We start from the raw sequence: 25,952 nt of genomic DNA, 5'->3' as shown, positions 1-25,952 counted from the left end.
CGGCTGGTAGTACGACATGTCCGGCGTGACATCTGCCGGGGCTGAGCGCCGGCGGCGGTGCCTGCGCCGGAAGAGCCAGCACGCGGCGGCCGCGGCGAGGACGACGCCGGCGACGGTGATCCCGGCGACCGTGCCCGCGCTCGGCGCACTCCGGCCGTGCGCGGTGGCCGCGGCGGCGGTGCTGCTGCTGCTCGTGGCGGGCGCGCTGGTGCCGGTGCTACTGGGGCCCGAAGAGCTGGGGCCGGCGAGGGGCGGCACGACGAGGAAGTAGTCGACCCACACGGCGGAGTCGGTCTGGGCGGTGACGACGAGGGTGTGGCGCCCATCCACAATCGGCCCCGAGTAGAAGTACAGCGCGCTGCCCGTGACCTGCTCGGCGGCGAAGATCACCGGCGGGGCGCCGTCGAGCGTGACCGCCGCGCGCGCGCCGAGGACGGTGACGGGGCCGTAGTACGCGATGCCGCGGCCGTCGAAGGTGTACGTGAGGTTCGCCCCGGCGGCGCGCGAGGCCCGGCTGGTCCGGAGCAGGTCCTGCGCCCCGGCGAAGTCGGACCACGCGGGCGAGTAGACCACGCCGGGGTCGCGGTCGTCGACGAGCAGGCGCTGGCTGCCCGCGCCCGGCGAGGCGCTCGCCTGGTACGTAAGGAAGTCGAGCCGGAGGGTGCACTCGTCGGCGGCCGCGGCGGCGGTCTGCGTGATGAGCAGCGTGTGCGGGCCGTCGGCGAGCGGCCCGGAGGCGAATAGGCGCTCGTGGTACGTCGCGTCGGGCGCGCGCGGCACGGTGTAATCCCCGGCGCTCTTCCCGTCCAGCGTGAACCCGAGCGCGCCCGTGCTGGCGTTCGCGGCGACGGTGCCGTACACCGCCACGGATGTTCCTGCTTCTGCTAAGCACTGCATAGGCTATAGAATAAAGAGCGACGCACCGATGAAAGGGAACAGCGCCGTCGCCCCCTGCGTCTCCCCGCAGTGCGCCGTCCGCCCAAACTCAAGGTCCCGCGCGCCCCCGCCCCCAGACACCCGCCACCCGCTCTCCGGCGCATACTGCACCCCCGGGTCCGAGTCGTCGATTATCACCAGGCCGCCCGGCATTGTTGTCGCTCTCGTAGTCGTCGTCGTACGCGTAGAAGAGGGAGAGAACAAGCGATTTGGAAATTCGCCCACATCCCGTTGATCGGCAGTGCCGATCACCGGCCCTCCCGTCGTCGCGCGCAACGCACCCGTCGGATCTCAGCCCCCCCCCCCCCACCCCGCCGCCGGGCCCTGCGCTGGTCGAATGCCCCCCTTTCAAAGCCTATCTCTCATGAACAACACACAACACCACACGGGACAATCGCCACTCCTCAACGGTGGTTGATCCGCGCCAAGCCTCGACGCCGCACCACACCCTGTCTGCCGTAACCATGAGGACCTATCCTAGGGTAGGACCCCCGACAACCCCCTTAGATGCCGAAGGCCCGACCGGGTAAAATTTGAGGAAATTTTTGCCAAGGCCGGAGGCAAACTGGGTAAAAATGAGCCAATTTGGGCCGGGGGCCTCAGGTGTAAGACTGGGTAAAAATTACCGTGTTCGGGGGGGGCCTGAGGCTCAACCGGGTAACTTCGTTACTCAACTGTTCTTGGTGTAACCGGTCATCCTCCCCGTCGTCTGAAGCCCCTATTGGGCTGCCAACTTCGTTCGATCTTCTGTGAGGCCAGTTTTCTACCCTGGAAATGCTCTCGTGGCCAATTGCTGACCTGTCGGCTTTTTGGCACTACCCTCTAAGGCTTGAGGTCGAAACTGGGTAAAAATGGGCCCTTTCCGGAGGCCGGAGGTAAAATTCGGGTAAAAACTGGCCAAAAACGCTCAAAAAAATTCGGGTAAAAACCCCAACACCCGGACTCTGGCCTCTAAGGGGGTTGTCGGGGGTCCTCCTAGGGTCCACATCCCGCCACGACATCCGCTCAGGGGCACAGTCACCCTCAGAATCCTTAACAATACCTTCTCACTCAAATGTCAACCATATTGGGTGACTTCCTGTAAGAGAAAAAAAATTAGATGCAATTTCTGAGCAGTGCCAATCTCTCACTTTTTTTTGCTAAAATTCATGTTTGAAGACTGTAGCTTACCATAAGAATAAATAATTTTGGATGTGGTTTGATGCGATGATCGAGATAATTACATCATCCAATGCGATTATAGCTGTTGTTTTGACCAGAAAATGGAGTAATGCCTGTAGGAGCAATCCCGGAGACTCCAACGAGAGTCCTAGCAGGGGGGAGTGACGGAAATACATGGGGGGGATCCAAAGAGAAGAAACTCTAAGGATCCACCTGCTAAGGTGCCAACTATACTGACCTATTTCATTCAATTAGGCGGGTCACAGTCACATTGGATTTTTTGGCCGAAATATTTCGGCGGGTCACAGGTCACAGCCAAATCTTTTGGTCCCAAACTGTCCCAATCGGGAAGATTTCTTCCTAATCGGGTAGTAGGTCACGCGAAATTTGGCCTGCGGCTGAATTGGACATTTCGGCCAAACGGTCATGGGTCACAGGCCCGCTGAATTGATCGAAATGGGTCAGTATACTGGTCATCCATAACTGCTGACATAGAATGCAGAAGGCCTGAGCAGCATCACAGGCTCTGTCCCAAGGTGATCGTTGGCAGGGTCTTGACAGATTGGTGATTGTGTGTGCAAAGGAGGCCATAGACGATGGTTGGGCTGGGTCGGAGCATCTGAGGGGGCACCGGTCAGATGCTCCTCGGATGCGCTTGGACTGTCTGAAGGAGGCCGAAGTGAGGGTTCCCCTGACACTTAGCTCATCTTGATTTTAGAGCAAAATGTTACAGTACTAGGCACACAAGTAGCAATAGATGCAGTTGAAGTGGCACCTGTACACAGGGTTTTTTCTAAAAAAGGCCTTCTCATTACCATAGTTAATGTTTTTAAAAAATGCTTCTAATTTATTGCCCCAGCCAAAAGGTGGTGATGCACGGGCGACAAGCGTGAGAGCGCAAGCTAACCAACACAAGATCAGCATCAACACTCACAGTGTCGACCAACTAATGTGTACTGCAAGGGGGAGTCCATACCTAGGACTTGGAGGGCATGATGTGATGATATGGGGGATGTGGGGTGCATGTGGCGTAAGGGCAATGGCAGCGAGGGACAAGGTGAGAGCGGCGGCAAGGGCTCTGGACTGGGCAGACATATCAGTGATACACAGCACAACTTTAAATCATAAATGCAGAGGGCTAAAAACTTCTTGAACTTATAGAATACAGGCCTTTTATATACTGGTAAGAAATGGAACGACTCTGAGGGCAAGTCAGAACTAGCGCCAGGGCCACACCCGATGAGTCAGTCAGGTGACAACACATCACTGTTGAGCGTGTGAACATGTTTGATGTGCGTGATGCTGCGGTGTGCTGACATTATGTCACTGATGTGATGCAATCTCCGTGGCCAGCCGTGCTAGCGGCTCAATGGTGGGTTTTATATAGGGAAATGTAGAAGATAGCTCATATAAATCTTTACTGAGGCATTATACTAGAATTGATTGTTTAAAATTTAATCATGGAGTGCAAACTGTAGGAGATGCATTGATATTGGCAAATAGAGAGACCATAGCAGGTCAAAAACCCCATACAATTAATCTTTCAGGTATTTCAAGACAGAATTGTGGCTGTGATGCATGTTCTTATGATAGGAAACTACTATGATGTGATCATCCTAGAAAATGCATTAATATAGCTCAAAAACTCATATTATGTATTCATGATAAATGGAATCCTCTCTGTGATGTTGTTAATAAATTGAGTCTTACAGATGAAGAGCAATCACGGAATTTACTCCCATTTACAACTGAATATAAACATACCTTTGACCCTAATTACAAGGTAGATGATTTAGCAAATGTGTGCAGAATATTTGTAGAGGATAATTTTTTCCTGTCCCCTCGAGCAGCAAGAAGACAGGACAAACAGATTGTAGATGCATGTAATGATATTGATATATTTATAAACATGGAAGTTGTGTGTCCAGGAGATTATAAACCTAGATTATTTGTTGCATTGAGAATGATTTCAGGCAAAGATTGTGGTGATAATAAGAAATTTGAGATTCTCTTCTCTGATACATCAACACCTTTGAACCTTCAGACAGCCTGGCTAGGTGCACTACTGCTGGTGCTTGAACTAGTTGGTACTCATTGTGCAGTTAATATTTGTACTACAAATCCATTGCTGTCTGATTTATTAGTTCAGAAACGCCATTTGCTTGAAAATGACATGGCAAACCCTATATTTCATTTATTTATAGCATGCTAATTCTTGGAAATAAAGCCAGCTTGCTAACTGATGAACCATCTTAGAAACACAACCTGAATTTACCTTTCATACACCAGGTATTTCAATACAAAGTGGTTCACAAAGATTATTTTCCAGGATTATTAAATCGATTTACTAAATTTCTGTGCGAAAGTCAACTTTTAGTAACCTAGAAAGAACTAGAGATACAATAAAGGAAGTGTTTGATTATGAACCTACAGATACTGCGATATGGAACTCAATCAGATCATTACATTTTAGCAGTAAAATCAAAGATCTTCTCTGGAAAACTATACATAATACATTTATTAAAGTAGGACTATTCTGGGATAATATTCCTCACCTCCAATCCTTTGGTGAATGCCCACTGTGTAATGTTCCAGAGACTGTAGAACATATTATGCTAAAATGCAAAGCACTAGAAAGAATATATATTTGGAAACTAACTGAGCAACTCTGGAGTATGAAATTTAGCCAATGGCCGAGAATTGAATGGGGATTAGTGCTAGGGTGTAATGTAACTAAGTTTCATAATAATAAAGGTACTCCTCAGCCTCATAAAGATAGACTGTTCAGCATTTTAGTATCAGCTGCATGGTATATGATTTAGAATATGCGAAATGAAAGACGTCTAAAAAATCCTAGTAAGCTTTTTCAAGTTAACGAAATACATAATCGCTGGCTTACAATGATAAATTCAATACTTCAACGAGATAGAATATTGACTAATAAATATAAATTTGATAAATTAGGTACTGACTACCAAGTAGTTTTAAATACTTGGAGTGGACTTCTGCTGGATAAAAACTCCTTGCCAGATAACTGGATAAATGAAAAGAGGGTTTTAGTGGGTATTCAACCCTTAAAGAAAGGTGTTGGATAAGCCGCACCATTGTAGGAGTCCCACACTGGTTTTAAAATGTGCATAAAGGCATTTCCCCTGAGCTTACTTCCCGGCATTTTACTGGCTATTCCCAGTGCACCCAGCAGATGTTCTTTGAAATGCTTCTGCAGACTGAAGTTCATTACTCCAAACGCTCCAAAAAAAGAATTTAGGAAATGAGAGATAAAAAAAGGTTCAAAAAGTTGAAAGGCCATGTCAGCCCAGACCTGATATGTGGACAAGTCCTTAGGCATGGGGAAATTACTGAGTAGGGGAAAGGCCAAAAAAGATGGGAAAAAATGTTGATGTCAAGGGGCCAAGAATGGATTTGATTAAAATGCAGGGAAAACTTGTAAATCACTGATGTTTTTTGAAAATGTTAATATACTAATCACAAGGGATCTTTTTTTTTTAAAAAAAAAAAACACTGTATATGCCTGGAAATGGAGACAATCAGATATATATGGACCAACAACAGCAATAAGAAATCATCATCTAGAAATGTGCCCAGCAACCAAAAGAATATTCTGTCCATCTCAGTTATTAACATGTTTTTGTTTATTATATTTGCTGGAGAACCCATTGAGTCTAGGCCACATCACTGGGGGAGTGTTTGCTTGAATTGTGTTTTTGTTGAGCTACACATGAGCCAAGTGTTTGCAAAGCATTGCCTACTAATTACAAATACAAAAATCCTGTGTAGACTCAGAGCTAAACTGATAGCTGGGTTTGAACCCACACATAAGCACTCTATGTCTATGCTCAGGCCATTGTCTACCCTGACCCAGACTCATAATCAGATCACCATGTCACATTTTTTGTCACCTTATTTTTGGCACCAAGGGGGTAGCTCTGGGCCTCTGGCAAATCAAAGTATAGTGGACAGTAGTATATGGAAGCCTTTTACCCTCTGCAAAGCTTTAAGTTGAATGACAGCGGGGTTGTCGAGTAGTGACGTAGTTAACACGACCAGGTAATTGTATAATTTTTCCACATTTGACAGGTCATCATGTTCTCACTCTTAACCACCACACCCGCTATTATCATCCATCCTAAACCACTCCAGCATCTTCCCCAGCATCATGGCCGACCTCCAGCTCATGCACGTGGCTGGTTTGATCTCGAAGGCTTTGATTTACTCCCCTGGGTGCCCAATTCAACAGATATGAGTATTATAGAGAATCTGTGGGACCATTTGGATTGCATGGTACGCGCACGCAAGCAGTTGCCGAAGAATAAAGAGGAATTGTGGACAGCTTTGCAGGAGGAGTGGAATGCCATTGATCAGAGCTTCATCGACAAATTGTACAATAGTATGCCCAATAGGGTGCGCAAACTCTTGAAGAACAACGGAGGGGCAACCCATTACACCTAGAGTACTTTGATTTTGTATTTCATTCATGCTACATGCTTTTTCGTGCCAATTTTGTGAGAAGTGTCAAATGTGGGAAAAATAATTGGATCATCATCACGACTTAAATCCCCTACTGCTATGCTAATCCACAGTCGATCTGCTCAAGATTTTGCACACAGAGACTAGTCGATATCAGCTTTCAAATGCACATTGAATCAGGGCTGTATGTGGAGTATGAGCTTAGATATGGGTGGGACAAAAAATGTGACATGGTGATCTGATTATTATTCTGGGTCAGTGTATGCTTGCTGAAGTATAGAATCCATATTTATGTAATCTCTCCAAAATGCTAATAACACCATTAAATTAGGTTGTATCATAAGAGTCATATGAGAGAAGATAAAGAGAAGAGAAGTCTCTATATGTCTTGAAAAATCAACTATAGGGCTAGGGCTCAGTATTGTACTGTATACGGTTATGGCCATACTTTTATGGTGCAGTATGGTGTCTCCCAGACCGGCGCTGTATTGTACTACCCTGTAGCGACTCTCACTATGGCTCCGGTATAGTTATGGTATGGCTGTATCTATATACTGTGCTCTTGACGTGCCAAGTGTGATTGTTGCCCCAAGCAGTATGCCTGTGCCATGTCGCAGGCCAGGTCCCTGAGGGATCTCCAGGGCAGGGCGGTGATGTGTCTGATGGAGACTGTGATGTGATCACCGGAATTGGACTGGAATCGGAATTAAATTGATCATTGCTGATTGATTGTGAGGGCTCAAGTCCAATATATCAACCATAAGTAACAGTATTTTGGTGAATTTAACTGGAAATATGAACTTGATCGCCAGTTTACATGGGAACATATTACCCGATATCGTGTGGGGGGAGGGGGTCCCAAAAAGCCCTTAAAAAACCTTTTGACACTATATCCGATTTTCGAATAATGACACCCCCTTGAATCAAAAAGTAAATGAATCCAATGATCCCAGCAACTGAAAGCTCAGCTAATTATCCTTGATTTTCAACTGCCAAAAATCGTCATCATTGCTCATGGTCAAACAATGGCTGGCGCCAAGCCAGCCCGGCGAATCTGCTTTTATGGAAAATCAGTGTGGGTAAAGGAGGTGAAAGAAGCAGAATCCCCATCTTCTGCGCGGCGGATACCAAGGACATCCGAAGAACAGCCCGGGCCCGTTTTTCCGCCTATCCGCCATCAAAGTCTCGATCAGCTTATTACGCTGTCAAAATTTGTGGCGGAAACCTTATTCTCGGAAGGCAGCGTCATACGTAGGTCAATATCGTAATATCCACCGCCTCACAGCGATCAGTCAACGAGTACTTATTTGAGTTGCAAGAACTTGGACTCATCTGGCATTTGGATGCATTTCGTATTCATCATCTCGTCGTCACGGTGTACAAGTTCATTTTGTGTTCATGACCATAATCAATACCCGTCTTTCCCCTTTACCACCCCGAACGCCTTGCCGCCCCGGCCAAACATCTCCCTCAAATCACTCACGAGCTCTTCTGGCTTCTCCCATGCGGCGAAGTGTCCGCCGCGTGGATGCGCACGCTGGTACACCAACTTGCCAGATGTCTTTACCCATCTAAATAATTGTCAATCGTCCGCGTTCGTCTCAAGGAGCACGCAGAATGCCTACCCGAGTGGGAAGACGATGATCTCCTTCTGGAAATGCGACGCGCCAAACGGAATGGTGGGCTTCTCGATGTTTTGGAAGACCTTCTTCACGGCCTCGAAGCTCGGCCCGGCGCTCTCTCGATATATCCGTGTTGATGCGACGGGGCCGGCGCGAGAGAACCAGTAGATCGAGACCCAGGTAAGAACTACAGGCCAGTCAGTGATTGGAGCTCGCGTAATTAGAAACGGCCACGGACCTTCGTCGTCTGTCCACGGGTACTCATCCGACCAGCCGACCATTTTCTCGTACAGCCAGGCGAGCAGGCCAACCGGGGAGTCGGCCAGCGCGTAGCCGAGGGTCTGCGGCTTCGTCGCGTGCTGCGCCATGTAGCCCATGCCGGTGTCCATGAACTCGAGGCTCTTGTACAGGGCGTTGCGCTGCTCGGAGGACATGAGGAACAGCTTGATGAACTCGAGGGGCTGCCAGATCGGGCTCGGTGGGTCTCCGGTCGGGAAGTTGGTGTGCCACGCCTTGCTGTGCTTGTGGCCATATAGGGAAGCAATCCGACGCGTGATGGCGAAACCCCAATCGCCTCCCTGCGTGACTGGCCGGAGCATCAGCGCTCCAATGAAGACAGGTATAAGAACACTCACCGTACTCGTCGTACCCCAACGCAAGCATAAGCTTGTTTCCGACCTCGGCATACTGGTCCAGTCCGAACTTGGACTTTCTCGGCGCCTCCGAGAAGCCGTACCCTGGGATACTCAAGCCGACAAAGTGGAAACTCGGGTGATCCGGTGAGCTGGCCGTGAGCAATGGTAGGATCTTGCGCGCCTCGACGAAGCTTCCCGGCCCTGGAGCATGACAGTTAGCATCCCAACAAAAGAAGACGAGATAGAGGCGTGGACCCACAGCCATGGACAAACAACAATGGAATGGCACCCTTGACGTCGCTCTTCTTGTGGATATAGTGAATGTTGAGCGTGCCGTGGCCTTCGACGGTAATGTCCCTTGTGAACTGCGGGAACTCGGCATTGAGCACGGCCTCCTGTTTGCGCCAGTCGAAGCCATCGGCCCAACGCTCGACGAGGCGTTGAAGGTCTTTCATGGGCACGCCGTAGTCCCATTCGACGCCCTCGAGTTCATCGGGGAAGATGGTGTCGGAGAGCTTGGTCTTGAGCCGCGAAATGGCCTCGTCCGGGACGTGGATGGTGAACGGCTTCTCGGACTCGACGGAGGGGGGTTTGAGATCGGCCATCGAGATGGAATCGTATGCGGGCGGGAGTGCGTGAGTGGGGCGTAAAAGTAGGAGGAGGGGGAGGGAAGAAGAAGCGTAGCCTGTGAGGCAGACAGCTGACGGTCTCACTCCCCGGTCTTCGCTGCATTTATAGACACTGAAGGAGCGTTAGCCATCTCTGCCTCCCATCTATATTCGTGTAAGGCGGATAGGCGGACAAGGAGCAGTCACATACTCGCGCAAAGGGAAAAGAGCCCCGCACCGACCGCTTCGGCTTCGCGTTCCAGAATCGATTGAATGCATCATTAGCCTCCGATGTCATAACTCCACACGTCCAATCGATGTTCTCCACAGGATGGGCGCGTCGACGGGCCATCTGGCGATCTCATGACGGCCGAGACATGCCCGAGCCCCGGAGGCGTAGGTAGGCCTAGCCATTCCCCAGCTGCGCGCTCAGGGACAGGCTCGAGACGGAGACGGCGACCAATGGTCGTAAGCCAATGACGTGAAAGGATTTGTCACAAGAGGCCGGAACGCCGACCCCAGCGACGAGCGTTGGCTCTACCCAGAGTACCGAGAACCGCCGAAGACAGAGTGGAGAAAGGAAGACAAGAGAACCTCAAATGAGGCAATCGCAAGCCTCCATGGCACACCGCAGGACAGCTGTCACGAGTGCCGCCGGCCAGGCAGAGCTTCGGCTTCCCAGCGCAGGTGAAAGAGCATCCAGCGAGGGCATTCGTGATTGTTCGGGCGTGCCTGTAGCATAGAGTCGTCGACAGCCCGCCGCTGGTGGCGCTAGCGAGCGTCGAGATGGCGGTTCGGAAGAAAGAAAAAATGCTAAGCGAGCGACACGTGGACACTCGTGTGTGGTCGGATCACATACGGGTGACGTGGGAACGCTGACCGGGCCATCAATGGCGTCAACTTTCCAGTCATACGCATGATAGCTGGCTTCTGCTGGCACTGTACAATGATTCACCGCCGATCTGTAGGTCTGTGAATGTGTCCATGCCAGTCAGTGTCCGTGCCTGAGCGCCTCGAGAGGCCTACCGGGGCTGACTCAGCAAACGTTTACCGCCGAGCCGCTTTATCACTCCTCGAGCGCAAAAATAGACGCTTTAGCGGTGTCCATACTTGCCGGCCTTTACGACGAGACGTTGATAATGATCTATTAGGGCCTCGAGAGAATGGAAAGAACCTCATTGAATAAAAGTCAAGATCGAGTCGACTTCGGAGTTTAAATCGCTAATTTTGATTATCACCGTGAGCGGGAAATTCCAGTGATGCGTCGATGGGGCAGCGGCCGCCTTCAGCGAGCTAGCACATGCACAGCGCGTGCCTGTGGCCTCGGGCACTTGCTCTTTGACGCCGATCCACGACGAACAACAATTAACACCCGACGTGGTTCCAGTGATTTACTGCGGGAATCCAGCGAGCTCGTGATCAGCCCGAGCGCGAGCGATCAGCCACCCATACGACAGCTGTCACTTGAGCGTTTTTTGCATTGTATCCGTCCTAACGACGTCGCGGCCCGACTGCGATGACACGGGACAGCCAATGACGGTCCCCGATCATTGATGGCTATGGCCGAGGTCTAGGCCAGCGAGGGTGCCGGACCTTGGCCGGACCTATTGCACGGAGGACACGGGCTTTGGCGAATGAATAGGGCAGATGGCCCCGGCATCGACGTCGAGCGGCACATAGCCGAATATAGTACAGTTACGGCGAAAATATAAGACGTTTCCATTTTATGCAGACACCAAAAATTCCCAAGTATAACAATACAACAGATTCTATATATATCCTGCGCGGTTTTCAATACCCATCCTTCCCGTTTACGACGCCAAACGCGCTGCCGCCCTTCCCGAACATCTGCCTCATGTCCGCGACCAGTTCCTCGGGGCGCTCCCACGCCGCGAAGTGGCCGCCGCGCTCGTGCGCCTGCTGGAAAACGAGGTTCCCTGTGAACTTCGCCCAACTAGACCGCCATCAGCTGCGGGCCTGAGCGGAGAGCGTGAGCACGCACCTTAACGGGAACACGATCAGCTCTTTCGGGAAGTGCGACGTGCCGAATGGGATCGTGGGGCGCTCGGTGATGCCAAAGAGCCGCTTGAAGCCCTCGAAGCTGCCGCCCGCCGTCTCGTAGTATATGCGTGTCGACGCCGCGGGGCCCGCGCGCGAGAACCAGTAGATGGACACCCACGTGAGCACTAGAAGAGAAGAAGAGCCGGCGTGAGACCGCGTCGGACAGCGAAAGAAAGCGACACGCACCTTCATCGTCATCCCACTCATACGCATCCGTCCACTCGACCAGCTTCTCGTATATCCACGCCAACAGCCCCACCGGCGAGTCGGCAAGGGAGTACGCCAGTGTTTGGGGGCGCGTCGTGTGCTGCGCCATGTAACCCGAGCCTGAGTCGAAGAACGCCATGCTGCGCGCGAGATTCTCTTTGTCTTTCTGCGTGAGAAATATGAGCTTCAGGAACTCGATCGGTTGACGGAGCGGGTGGGGAGGGTCGCCGCTGACAAGAGATTAGATGGGACCCGCAATCACAGACGACAAACCAGGGGAAGTTTGTGTGCCACGCCTTGCTGTGTTTGTGGCCATAGAGCGTCGCGATTCGGCGAGTGATCTAGACAAAGGTGTGAGTTAATTATCCCTGGTCAGCGCACTAAGAACGCACCGCAAAGCCAAAATCCCCGCCTTGCGTGACTGCCGGAGATTAATCTTCATCCAATTGCCTTGGAGGGACAACTCACCATACTCGTCGTACCCCAGCGCAAGCATTAGCTTGTTGCCTAACTATGATACAAGTCAGAATGAGTGATAAAGAACCATGAGAAAGCAACGCACCTCGGCATATTGGTCCAGCCCAAACTTGGTCTTCGTAGGTCCCTCGGAAAAAGCCATATCCAGGCAAACCCAAGCCGACGAAGTGGAAGCTAGGGTGGCCGGGCGAAGATTGGGTAAGAATTGGGACGATCTTGCGGGCTTCGAGGAAACTACCAGGCCCTACACCAGCGTGAGGAGCGAATAGGAAACGAAGAATGGGACCCACAGCCATGGATGAATAGCAGCGGTATTGCACCCTGGACCTCGCTCCTCTTGTGCACGTAATGGATGTTCAGTGCGCCATGTCCGTCGACCTCGATGTCTCTAGTGAACTGCGGCAGCTCGGCGTTGAGCGCCGTCTCGTGCTTGCGCCAGTCGTAGCCGTCCGCCCATCGTTCGGCAAGGCGCTTCAAGTCAGCCATCGGCACCCCATATGCCCATTGCGCGCCATCCAGCTCGTCGGGGAATATCGTCGAGGAGAGTTTCAGGCGCAGTCGCTCCAAGGCAGCGTCAGGGACAGCGATGGTGAAAGGCTTTTCAGATATTTCGGTGGACATCGTCAAGGGATGTCAGAGTTGTGTGGTGGGAAGAGGAAGGGGGGAGTGGGGGGAAAGTCAAGGGAGAGTGGCGCAATCGAGCCCTTATAACACCACTAAGTTGCTTCCCTTCCACATTCGCTGACACTTGCCGCCGCCACGAGCTTGCCCGTAATAGGTAGCCGTCGCCGGGCTGCTTGCTTCCAAGCCAGCTGTCGCGCCCGCACTGGCACCACCGCTCGGGAACACGCAAACACGCATCGCTCGACCGTGCCGCCGCGTCGATGAAGTTTGCGCCGGTGACGTCGTTAATTGCTGTCGGCTATGTGATCCGGCGATCCTGGAGCCAATGGCGGCGCGCCAATATCGCTAACCTCGACGAAGGTCACGGTGAGCGCGGATTCGCAGTATCGCCATTGGACGACGTGTGGCGCCTTCTAAGTTCCCCCAGTTTCCACCCTCCCAGCGTCCTGCTTGGTGGACCAGCGACGCCCAGAACGTGCCCGAGGTACGGTCTCGCTGACCTAATGCGGCGTCAACGAGTGCCGTGCCGGTGTTACATATTTGGGTCGCCCAAGTGGAGCCCGGATCGATCGGCGGCTGCTGGGGTAAGCATTTTGCTGCTTTGTGCGTCGAAGGAGTAAAGACAGCCCATGAGTTCCATCGATGCTGCACAAGGTGGGGAGCTGCTGGACATGCGGCCGTCGACTCGCCATGCGCCAGTGTCGCCTGGACAAGGAAACGAAGGCGAAGGCGGGTGCTGATAGCGAAAGCGGATAGACGGAAAACCTGGTGCGGCCGTCGGACGGGAGCCGCCGGGAAGGGAAGAAGAGAAGGAAGAGGCAGGGAAGAGCTCCAAGACTGTGTGCTTCTTCGAGTCTTCGCTTGGCTCGCGGACGTCCACGGTGATCAACCAGCACGACGGGTGACGGTAAATCTTCAGCGCACACGTCATGGTCATGGCAAATGGTGGTGCCGTTCCGAGACGCCGCTGGAGCCGAGTAGGAAGCTCGGTGGAAGGAAAGACGGGAGGGAGGAAAGGTGGATGGGCGGGGCGTAAGCAGGCTTAGCTACTCGTAGCTGGGGCAGCGCGCGATTCGCAGACTGGAGCGACCTATGTACCGAGTGGCGACGGTCTTCTTGCTTCGAAGTCAAGCTGTGGGCCTGGCTGGCTCGCCGATTGTCAGCTGGCAGGCGGTTATGGGGGAGAAAATTGTGTTGTTGTCGTCGTGGTCGGATGAGCGGAAGCTCCGACCGAAGTTTGATGGGATCAACTGTGCGCGGTCCAGACCCTCTTCATGTTCTCGGCCGACGACCTATCGGCCGAGTACTTATGCGGTGTTGACGAATTGATGCAGGTCACGAGGCACACCGCCCCCCCTTGACGCGAACCATCACCATCCCGACGTCGCAGGGACTCCCAACACAACGGTCAGTGGCTGGCACTCCCTTCCGCGCTTTGAGGCACCGCCATGCCGAGCAGGTGCTATCTCCGCTGTATGTCCGGGACGTGCACAGCGATTGACTGGGCCACGTACGTGGGTAGTGAAACATACCTGCCTGTTTGACTGACGGCGTAAGTAGGTGACTGCGCGATCGAGGGCGGCATGTCCACCTACGTGTCGGAGAGCATCTATGATACCAGTACTGCTGGCAGAAGGGCGGTGTTTTGCTGTAGATTGGCTGTTGTTTGGTGACGACGACTGTCGAGGGAGACTGTTCCCGTCCAGCTCATCTGGTCTCCGAGCTCCTGCCCCTGCAGGGTCTCACGCGCATGCCGACTGGTACTGGACCTATTCTGCGATGCTGATACCGCGTCCGAGTCAGGGCGGCCCTGGATCCACTATGATGAATCCCCGGAATCGACACGGGTACAGCTCTCCGTTTCTAGGCGGCCTAGGGGGGCGAGCGCTCTTGCGTTGCTATTGGTAGACCAGGCCGAACAAAACCGTCAACTTACGACTCATCTCAACTCGGAAGACGGACGGCGTCGACTCAGTTGGACATTGACGGGCCCGTAGCTGTCCCGCTGATCTTCGGATCGCCTGGCGCACTATCAGCTGTGCTCCAGGAGTCAGTATAAATCCACACCCGAGCCAGCTGAGGCGACACAACCCATCTGCAACTACGATTCTAATTCTGTGGCTCCGATGGACGCCCAACAAATCAACGCCAACACACTCATTCTGCTTTCTACTGTCTACTATTTCGTCGAGCGGGTTCTGCGATATGCGCTGCGCCGATGGGACCCACGCTTCTCGAACTTCCTACACCAAACACGCAAGGATGCGTGCTTCTTTGGAATATCCATGGGGCTGCTGATCAGCCTACTCTCGACGCCGTCATGTGCGCGGGGGGCGTGGAACGCCTGGAGCGCCCTGGGCGCCTCCCCTCCCGCCCCTTGGTCGCTTGACGAGGACGTCCAGACATGCGTGACCGCGCGCGCTGTCCTCTGGATCTCCGAGCTTAACCGCCTCGACATGTACACCCTCTACGTCGTGCACCACGCCGGCGCGCTTCTCTCCCTCCTCTCCTTTCTCTATCTCCAATGGCCGGTTCTCCCCGTCATCGCCGTATTCGCAACACTCGTCTCCGAGATCCCCGGCGATTTTCTGTGGATGCTCTCCGCCTACATCGAGAGCCTCGACGCGGATGCGCCGTCGCCCACCACGGGCACGGCCACACTCCCCACGCAGCTACACACGCTTAAGCACCGTCTGACCGTGTTCAACGCACTCCAATACGCGCTCGTGCGTGGCGCCGGCATCCTATTCCTCCTGTGGCTTATATTATCGAACGCTTTCCCCGAAGTCACTCTCAGGACACGCAGCGCCGCCGTCCAGCTGGAGGCATACTCCCTCGGCATACTATACACCGCCTTCTGTGCCGCCTACGTCGTGCGCCAGTACCGCAGCATTCAGGGCCATCGCAGGGCCGCGGCCTTTGCTCGACGCAGTCATTCAGTGCTGTATAGCGAGAAGTTTGTGCAATGATGTGAGTCCGAATGGGGAGCGGGATCATAAATCCGTGTTTCCTGATATATGCAAGGAAGCTGTAATTTGACAACACATCTACACCATAGCGCAAACTGTAATAAAGCAATAATTTATTAAATATTTTTATGCTTGGAAACAGCAACTGACTTGTCTTTTTTCCCGGATGGAAGGGTGTGTTTTGAGAGTGGTCTAAGCTGCCACGATCTATGATTCTGTCGTTGTGTAGCCTTCCTGCATCCTGGTCCAGACCAGCTCTGTTGAAATACATAATCGGGTTAACAGATGTTATAATAATAATCCTAACATAATAAGGTCCTGTGGCAGTGCCAGTGTTGTTGATAAAGGTCATAATAAGGGTCAGTATTTGAAACCCATTATTAAGGTCAATACTATCGTAGAGACCTCTGCACCTAAAGATAACCGAGGCATTCAGGGCCGTCGCTCAGGGGCACACTCAGACTCAAATTGTGGTGATGGAGGAGGGTTAGGCGCTGCTAGACGTCGTCGAAGGCATTAACTTGACCATTGCCAGCCTGCCATTAAATGATTAAAAAAACTAGACAGGGCTGGGGGTTAGTTTGTTATTTGAATAAAAAAAAATTCTACTTGTTACATAATACAGAATAACAGACAGATGCATTTCTTATAACCCTCTTAAATATTTGGTCTACTATCATTTACATACATTGCAACCCAAGTCAGCAAACTTTATATACTTATTTATTGATTTGTAGGCAAATTAAGAATTAGTACACACACACTTAGGTGTTAGCATGTGATATAATGTTTTTATAGTACTGGGTGCAAGATATCATCATGGACAGCTTTGTATCCCAATTAGGATTGGGACATTTTGGAGCTTTTGTTACCAATTTGGGGCTTTAACAGCAGTGACCCCAAAAATGGAAATGTAGAGCAAATGAATTGCCTGCTTAATATAACAGTAACCCGTTGGTGCCATTGTTAATCTTGTACTGTTTCAAATACAAGTATTTTGCTCCTGAGTAATAATGCGCTAGGCTGCTTCTTTAAACCGATCTCGATTGGACTCATAAGTAGAGTCCAAATTCAAGGCAAATTCCACCTCAGTCTCTAAGCTCTTAGCAGTACTAGTCAGTTGCAGCCCACCCCAAAATCTTCCTCTCTCGCCAATGTCGCCATCCCAAACGAGAACACATCTCCTGCCTCCCGCTCATCCCACGGAAAGCGCATGCCCGAAAGCCGCAGGTACATCAAGACGCCCAATCCAGTCGCCACCAGCACGATGCTGATGAGCGTAAACGCGTACGCGGCCTGCTTGGAATGCGGGCCATTCAACGATATTGTGGAGCGCAAGATGCGTGGAATGCGGTAGCCTTGCGCGCCGGCAGCGTCGATGGCGGCCACGTCCGCGGGCGGGAGCGGGCCTATGAAATGTGGTCAACGATCGATTCTCTTGAAGAGGCGAAACACGCACGCAAATCACCCGCAGCGAGGTATTCCGCCAATCTTCCCTCATGAGACGTCGTCCTACCATGACCCATTCAGTCTCACACCAACGATGAAAAAAAACCAGTCCACTCACGTCACGATCACCACCCCCTTTGCCCGCAACCACCCCAACAACACCTGCGTTGGCGAGATGCACAGACGGGCGGCGGCAGCGGCGACAGGCGTGTCGACGGGTCCGCCAGGTGACTGAGTCAGCGAGCTGCAGGCCAAAATCCAGTTCTTGCCTGCAAAGAATACGAAACAGCAACTTACTTCAACCCGCCATACGCCTCGATAACGATCCCCTGTGCCTGGGCCCACTCGATGAGCTCGCGCTGGCGGTGGTAGTTGTATGGATGGAGCTGGATTTGGTTGACTGCGGGAAGAATGGTGACGCTGGGGTCCGAGCAAAGCTGTTTGAGGTGGTTGAGCGGGAAGTTGGAGACCCCGATGGACCTGTGGGTATGTGTCAGTACTCGATGCGCGAAAGGAGAGGATGGTGGACGCACTTTGCGAGCCCGGCTTTCTGCACTGCCTCCAGCTCCTTCCACGTGGCAGTAATGTCCGCCGACAGAGAGGGCTGGTGGATAAGGTATAGGTCAACGAATTTGAGGCCCAGCTGCAGTTTGGTTAGAACTTGAATGCAATGAGGAAAGTGAGGGGAAGCGCACCTGGGACAGACTATTGTTGATTGACTGGTCCACAGAGAATGCGCTGCGTGAATATTTCGTCGTCACGTAGAACTCGGAGCGCGCGAGGCCGGTGTCGCGGATTGCGGCGCCAACAAAGCCTATGGGTAGGCGTGTCAGCGTTGGTTGTTGGTATTGGGAGGGAAGGACCTTCGGTTTCGTATCCTGAGGGTGGTCGTATGAAATGGGGAAGGAGAAGATAAGAATGGGGGCACCTTGGGCGGTGTCGATATGGGAAAAGCCTGCCAGCGCATCGGTCAGAACGGTGTAGAAGAAAAGAGAAGTTGGTTCCGCACCTGCGTCGAGCGCCTGTTTCACATATGTCGTTACGTCCATGCGCTTGTAGACGCTGCCCGTTCCTGCCAGCCAACTCAGTGCTCAGCTCTCTCCGCCAATGTTGTGTCTCACCGAAAGCAATGCTGGGTATCTGTACAATGGCATTAAGCGGCGGGTAAGGCGAGTATATAAGGAGGAGAAACGCACCTTCCGTCCGTCGTTGAGCACGATATCGTCGAATGGCATGGTGGGAGGGAGCAAGCCGAATTTAGGCGTTATCAGCACATGGCGCCATGGGAGGCGAATAAGACGTTAAAACGCGCGTTCGCGTGGGCCCGTCTGCACATTGAGGGGGAATAAGCGCGTAAGGATGGGCCCGGCTTTCGCTAATCCGTGCTGAAAGAGTGGCTGCAGGGAGATGAGATGCGGGATGCGGAGAAAAGAAGGCCGCACACTGTGACTGCCACCGTGACTGCCACTTTTTTTCTTGTCCCGAATCCCGATCTGGTCGTCGCCGTCCTCGAGCGCGTTCCGCCCTGTGAGCGGAGTCACAGCCAACACAACACATAACGGCGCTGTACCCGCTGCTCTCACCGGATCCATGGCCACGTAGCCCCGGCCGGGGCCCGAATTCGGAATCAAGCCCGAATGACACTTTGACCAAGTCCGCTGCTGTCCGCTGACAAATGAGTCTGGCGCTCCGCTCACCGCAACAGAAGGCATGGGCCCAGAAATGCTGTAGGGCTTCGAATCTCGGCGCCCCCCGCTGCTATACCACATCTCGGCGCCCACATCGACTGCATCAACTCCCTCTGCACTCGATGTCGATGCTCTTCCGCGTCGGCGCTGGGACCCAATGCTGTACGACCATCGATGGGCAAAGCACCTCCAGTGCTGGCCATACCGCGCTTGGGACATGACCGAGGTGGGTCCTACCGCTTGTGACTCCCACCTTTTATTACAGCGATTCCTGAATGTAATGACAATGTCACATTTTTTTTTTTGCGCCCCATCTCAAAAAGGAAATCATGGCTCCCAAGCTTCCAATTGCACTACAAACAATTTCAGTGCACTAAATACTTCTCATAGCTATGGTGGACACTCAAATTACTTGTCCTCAAGGATAGTGGATGGGTTGAAGGTCAGTTTTGCGACAGGTTCATCGAGCACTAGGCACCGATCGGCATGACACATTCTTGCTTAAACAACACATTCTTACTCTCGACCAACTACATCTACTGACTGAAATTCTTCTATGTTAGCCATTATATGGTGTATGTACATCTCTTCACCAGTATATATGATTTTGGATACAGTTTGAGGCTCAGTCAATGCCAGAAATGCAAATGGAGGCATGGTTTCCTTTTTGAGAAGGGCGCGAAAAAAAATGTGACATTGTCATTACATTCAGGAATCGCTGTAACGCACACAACAGCGCAACACCTACACGCACTGCCCGCCTCTTTTCTCTTCCTCCCGTCATGTCCCGTACGCCGTTCCCTCAACTTCTCCCCCCTTGTTCATTTCACACCAGCGATACAAATGCCTCATATGATCAGAAGTATTGTTTACTACAACAACAACACCAAGAACCCCCACCTCGCGAAGATCGGGTACATCGTTAGCGGCGCTATAGGTGCGCCCTGTCATCCTGGCTTCCATCGGGTTCACTCACAGGCACTGTCCACCAGTTGGCCTCCTTCTTCTCGCTATCTTCTGCTGCTGGCTAGGCCCGTGCCGCTGTCGTCGCAGGGGCCGCCACAATAGCGAGTCAGATTCGCCTGATGGCCTACAAAGCACAGTCTGGAACCGCTACGGCCCGAACGACATCGCGCTGGGTACGACCAGCCCGCGCGCAGTTCGTGGCGGTGGGTATCTCGGGAATGGTTTCACGGCTCCTGCTCAGGCTGCCCCGCCGCCGTACTCAAACTCAGATGCCGACGGAATGGGGAAAGCTGGGTCCAAACTTGTGAGTACCACAGTACCTCGACCGACGTCCACCGAGTCTGATGGTAGTTTCCTAAGCCTGCGTTTCCATTACCAACCTAAATGTATTAATAATCATGAATGGAGTGAGATCATGGTATTTCCGTAGCATCTGGTCATTCATAGTACATTGTCACTCTTGGTTACTTGAGACTATTTAGACCTCAAGTTTAGGTAATGTGTAAGAGCACCATCTGAACTGAACTTCCCTAAATGTGTAATGTGCAAACAGCAAGCCTGAACTCCTTACATATTTGTTCCAAAAAAAGGAAATTTTCATGCAAGAAATCAATTTTTTAAACACTGGATTTGTAAGTACTTAGTATATCAAGTCAGATTCATCAGATATGGTTGGTGTTGTGCTTGCTGGGTACTGCAGAGGAATTTTATGCATTGTTTTGCTACAACTACTAGATCTGCAATGAAAGACACCAGTGCTCAAAATGTTGAGTCTAACCAAGGAGGCATTATGATGTGATGCCTGGGGGGGGCTTAAAAATATTTTTTATATGTCATTATACTTATTTTGGTTTTAATAGACTAATATTGGGTTGGAGAGATGTATAATAGCCTTAGAATGCTTGCTTACCCTTTGAATAGGCTAATAATGGGCCTTGAAAGAGCCCCTCGGCCCTTGCGAGCTGTTGCACTGTTGCAGCCCAAAGGGGAAGTGCATGTGCCAGAGCTGACACAGCTTCCATCAGGAAAAACCCCCCACACTAACTTTACTAAAAAGTTCATATAATTATTTTACTCACATATAATTTCCTATAACTCTTCAAAATTTTGCAAAGTTTCCAATAATTCATCAAAGATTTGGTGTTATTATGAGAGATTTAAGAATAACAATATAAAATCAATCTTGGAACTTTGATATATGACAAGAATAACCATACTCAATACATATACTATACAAAGCCCTGTACAAAGACATACAGAGCCTGAGATACTTTACCAAAGCTCGAAGTTCCATCTCTCATGCCTCCAGTTCACCAGTGTATTATAGTATATCTTATCTTATCTAATGGTCACGTGGTTGGCTGGTTGCCTGGCCAAGGCTTAAAAATAAAAACAGGCCTGGGCTCGGCCCTTGATATTGTGATGCCTTCTTGAGTCTACCTCCATTAAATGCTCAGTCCCCCTGTACAACCTTTACCAAATTGGGCCCGGACTAAACTGAACCTCAGCAAATGTGTAATGTGTAAGATAACCCTCTGAACTTCTCACCATGTAAGTTCAGGGTGTAATGTGTAAGAGGGCTGAACGTAGTGCTGTCCAATTATGGATATAATTATGAAATCTTCATAATATACTCATATCCATATCATAATCATGGTCTTTGTCCATAATCATATCATACTCATAATCATTGAGTATATATTTGATTATACTCAGAATATAATTGATTATTTTAGGCCCACTTGTAACACTAGAAATGCATGTCAATTAGCTGAGATTAGACTTTTTACCTATCCATGATATTTTACAATGGCTGGTATTCATAAAAGGTTCATATAAGATGATGTGTCATTGAACTATATTAATCACATGATCTGATTAAATCCTGCCAACTTGACCAAATTTACTTCTCACTGCTTCTAACTGACTGGAGAATATCAACAGTTTTTATTCTCACATCTTGAATTTCTTTAATAGGTGAAAAATACTGAAAATGGTTGATTTGTGAGGAGTTGATGGGCCAGATACCATCAAAAATATGATATAAATATGACCTTGGCATAATGTAATTAGAATCATATTTAATAATAATCATATTTTCTTGAATGATTATAGAGAAGGCATATTATAATCATATTTAATTGATTATACTCAAAATATAATCTGGCATAATATAATTGTGGACAGTTACTTAAGGTCTAAATAGTACAGTATATACTACTACAGAATATGATAGAATAATCTATAGGGATATAATAAAGGTCCAAAGCAATAGCCTGGATTCCAGAAAAATCTAGGATGCCGATTGCTGAGCATATCAACCATTTTTGGCACTTGACATCTTACAATAAAATTCAGCTCTGGCTCACCATTTCCCTGTAAAACCCTGGCTGTGACTATAAACTGCCTTATGTTGAATTTACAGTCAAATTTTGGGGCTCTCTGAGCTAAGTCTAATCAATGATGATTAAAATAATCAACCATGTATCACCCGCTATATCATGTTATCCCAGAACTGCTTTTAGAGGTTTCCATTCTCTGCTTTCAAGTCAAAATCTCTTAAAGTCTTCCTCATCTTATCAACCTTAGAAGAGTCATCAATAAAAATACCAGCACTTCGTTCAGCCTTAGATGAGGCATGCTCTGTGTAATCAGCAGCCATGTGATTAGATTTCTATTCATTGAACAGAGGTTAGGGACCATCATCGTTGATGTGCTGGAGCATGAGATAAACCAAAAATGGTAAGCCACACAGCTCTGAGTATCCAACAACTAAAATAAAATGCAAGGGGGAGTCCATACCCAGGACTTGGAGGGCAGAATGAGATGGTATGGGTAGTATTAGGGGCAAAAGATGGTGACCGTGACGTGACATTGCCATATTGGGAATATATTTCACACAGTCAGATGATCTGATAGCATCAGAATCACTTAGTCCTCTGAATTTCCAACAATTTCAATAGAACTAAGAATGCTGGCTATATATATATCTTGTAGACACCCCCCTTGGCAGAATTGAATGAGATGGCTCAGTACACATAAACTAAAGTAAGGTCTCAGGCTCAGGCCCAGGCCCAGATGCAGGCACCAGAGGCCCTTGTGACCAAGGGGGAAGTGTGATGGCATCAATGCACATGACGCCGGTCGGTCGGTCCCCCCAGGGGTCCTTGATTTTTTTTTATAGGAAAAAAATTTTCAGATATTAGGCATCAATCAATAAGTGTAAGGAGATGTTTCCATAGGTTCTTAGTGTCATGTCAGGCTATACATACAATTCTCTGAATCTCATCAATGAACTTCTGTATTTGGTGAATATTGTCACAGTTGTGACCTGGTGCATCTCAGATTCACATACCTGGGTTCTCAACTGTGGACACAAGTCCAATCCTATAGCTATTCTGTCCTTATAGCCGCCATAATGAGTGGCTAGACATAGTACAACAGTTTGTGAACATTCTTTCCAGATAAGTTCATCACATGATCCTGTGAAATACCTGCCTAAATAGGAAATTGTCATGCATGTCACGTGACGGTCGGTCGGTCCGGCTGTGAGCCCTTAAATTTTTTTTAGTGCATATGTTCCTTAATTTTTTCCCCCCTCCCCCTTGCTTGTGACAGTATCCATGTTGTATATAGGGATAGTTATGATCTTTCCCATGACTCCTGGCAAATTCTGACTAGGGCCTGGTTTTTTTAACATTTCTAGGTTATCAAACCTGTTTTATGAAAAACCTCCTCAGACCCCTATTTTTAAACTGTTTTTTTAAGTTTATAAACAGCTTGGCCAAGATCGCCGAAATGAACCAAATTTGCTATTTTAAGTTAGGTTTTTGCCCAAAATATCTGCTTTAGCAACTCTAGGGCCTTACATTGGCCTATAAAATACTATCCAAAGGTTATTTTCATGGAGTGTCAAAGTTTGATAGTTCTGATGGTTATTTGATTGTATTACCCTCTGCTTGTCCTACATAGTGAAGTTTTTAACATTCAAACAAAATCAGGACAATTGGTTCTGATTTGGCCATAAACATTGTCAAAAGTATTGTTCTTGGGTCCCATCTCCCTTTTGGTGCCGACTAATACAAACATTAAAAACAGGGCATCCTGGGAGTAGGTGTTGATAAACAAATAAAACAGGGATGTTTTAAAACCGGTTTCAAAACACCCCAATAAGAACCTGGCCCTAATTCTGACTTGGAAGTTCTTTCTTTTTGTCCTGCAGTGCATTTGCTATGCAAAGTGTTCTAAGTGCTACAAAGCCATCTACTCTCATGCGAAACATAGCCAGTTCAATTTCAGTTCAAAACACAAGATCAGATAGAACCCATAGCATAGGCTCTCTTTGTTCAATTACTGAGGCAAGTAACATATTGATTAATATTCTGCAATGTAGCTATAAGAGACACCTGGCTATCCTATGTACCACATTCTATAAGAGGGGGGGAATGTAGGTTCACAACAACAGAAATTAGTGAATCCAATCAAGGTCCAGTCCTAGGACTCAGTAATAGTAATGGTGAAGAAGGTGGATGTATTTGACGGAACGGAATTAACTTGAGGATATCTACAATAACTGCTAACCGCTACCATTCTCACGCAAACCTGGGATCCAGTATCTGTCTTGGGCCCATCACAACAAACTGCGATCCCGTCGATAACGATAAGTTCTGCAACAACAGTTGGGATTTTCATTCTTGGCCCGCGTTAGACGTCACGGCACACTGCTGTGTAGCCGAATCATTATCGAGGTAGCATAGAAATTGCATTCCAGCGGGCGGCTATGTGGGCGTCGATCGAGGGAGTAGCCTGGTATGGGTTCTGTCAGCGCTTCGATGCGGACTGTCGAACCTTGGCAGAGAATCCTGCTGCGCGGCCCGCGCTACCGTAATCGCACGCCAGGAATGGTAATCGCATTGGCCACAAACGTTCAGCCGGACAGTTGTCTCGTCGCCGACTCGCCGCGGCACATGGATGAACCGGGTGAAGCTCTGCAGCTTCCCAAGAAGCAGGGGAGTCGTGCGCTGCAGGGCCTATACATTTGATGGTTTCAGACAAAATCGAGCGTCGCTCTTCTGAACTGCATCAGCACGAAGTCTGTTCGTCCAGTCTGGAAGGACAGATCGGATCGCATCCGCACTTTGTGCGTTGTTCCTAGGACAGCAACGAGGCGGAAAGAACCGAGGACCGTTCGGAGCCATCACGCACTTCATCAGAGAGGTGCTTCCGAGGCTCGGGAAGGTGAGACCAGAGCGATTTCATCCACATTGATGCTTGTAGCGTGCGAAGGACTTCGCAGTGGTCGGATTGGGGCATTAGACTGGATGCGCCACTGTCCGTCTCGTCTTGCCCCAAATTACATGTAGCTTGACTCAGGAACGCCCGAACGCCCATCGGTTTATGCGCCCGATCGGAAGGAGTCACGAATGACCGGGTTATTAAATCGATAATCCCGCATCCAAAGATAGGTCGTGCTTCTCCCGCCTTTCTCCCACAGATAAGTGCATTCATCGTTGTGCCGCAGCGCCCGTCATCCTGTATTCAGTATTGCTGTAGGGTGCCTGATGGAGCACGGCAGAGGAGTAAACTCATGCGTGCGCGGGCGCTGGGTCCAAGTGCTGCCATGGGAGCAGCCCCATCCCTGCTATGAGCGAACAGAGATGTTATCACCACAGCTTCCAGCGGCGCAAGGCAGTGGCGACGACTCCAAAGGCGAGAATTGGCGGACGGTGATTCTGCAGTGTTGCAAGACGAGGAGAAGTCGCGCGCGTGGGAAACCTTCCGCCTGTCAACTCATTTCTCCAGGTTCTAAAAATCGCCCAGCCACCAGGATCCGAGTATAAGAAGGCGGGTAGATTCCAAGGGATAGATAACTCACTTCGTTGATATGTCGAACGGTAGCCCAACACGCCAACGATTAGCGACCCCGCGGCGTCGACCGCGAGCCTTTATCGCGTGTGTCAATTGCCGCAAACGGCGCGTCAAGGCGAGTCGGCCGTTCTACCCCCGTTGCGAAGCCTGCTGACCACACTGTCAATAGTGCCATGCGGACGACGAATCTGAC

The 25,952-nt window shown here is 50.2% G+C and overlaps 4 protein-coding genes across 4 annotated transcripts; 1 reads left to right on the top strand and 3 right to left on the bottom strand.

Moving 5' to 3' along the window:
- Positions 1-7,993: 7,993 nt before the first annotated feature.
- MIND_00391000 (putative epoxide hydrolase) lies at positions 7,994-9,447 on the bottom strand (the record flags this gene model as incomplete). The annotated part of the gene is made up of 5 exons (XM_037360739.1): positions 7,994-8,156; positions 8,211-8,394; positions 8,446-8,793; positions 8,843-9,043; positions 9,102-9,447. The coding sequence occupies 5 exons, from the start codon at positions 9,445-9,447 to the stop codon at positions 7,994-7,996; spliced, it is 1,242 nt and encodes a 413-aa protein (XP_037223624.1).
- Positions 9,448-11,241: 1,794 nt separating this feature from the next.
- On the bottom strand, positions 11,242-12,816 carry MIND_00390900 (putative epoxide hydrolase; the record flags this gene model as incomplete). Its single annotated transcript, XM_037360738.1, has 8 exons — positions 11,242-11,404; positions 11,453-11,636; positions 11,698-11,948; positions 11,992-12,059; positions 12,100-12,139; positions 12,187-12,229; positions 12,281-12,439; positions 12,486-12,816. 8 exons carry the CDS (start codon positions 12,814-12,816, stop codon positions 11,242-11,244), a joined length of 1,239 nt encoding a protein of 412 aa, XP_037223623.1.
- Positions 12,817-14,945: 2,129 nt separating this feature from the next.
- Positions 14,946-15,788, top strand: MIND_00390800 (uncharacterized protein; the record flags this gene model as incomplete). Its single annotated transcript, XM_037360737.1, has 1 exon — positions 14,946-15,788. One exon carries the CDS (start codon positions 14,946-14,948, stop codon positions 15,786-15,788), a length of 843 nt encoding a protein of 280 aa, XP_037223622.1.
- Positions 15,789-16,904: 1,116 nt separating this feature from the next.
- MIND_00390700 (Aldo-ket-red domain-containing protein) lies at positions 16,905-18,472 on the bottom strand (the record flags this gene model as incomplete). The annotated part of the gene is made up of 8 exons (XM_037360736.1): positions 16,905-17,197; positions 17,248-17,300; positions 17,356-17,481; positions 17,535-17,717; positions 17,771-17,880; positions 17,933-18,309; positions 18,359-18,377; positions 18,434-18,472. The coding sequence occupies 8 exons, from the start codon at positions 18,470-18,472 to the stop codon at positions 16,905-16,907; spliced, it is 1,200 nt and encodes a 399-aa protein (XP_037223621.1).
- Between the last annotated feature and the right edge of the window lie 7,480 nt (positions 18,473-25,952).

Source organism: Mycena indigotica (assembly GCF_014461135.1).
Source record: "Mycena indigotica strain 171206Taipei chromosome Unknown Mind.scaff0003, whole genome shotgun sequence".
Classification (NCBI taxonomy): domain Eukaryota; kingdom Fungi; phylum Basidiomycota; class Agaricomycetes; order Agaricales; family Mycenaceae; genus Mycena; species Mycena indigotica.
This window is presented reverse-complemented; position numbering and strand designations above follow the sequence as displayed.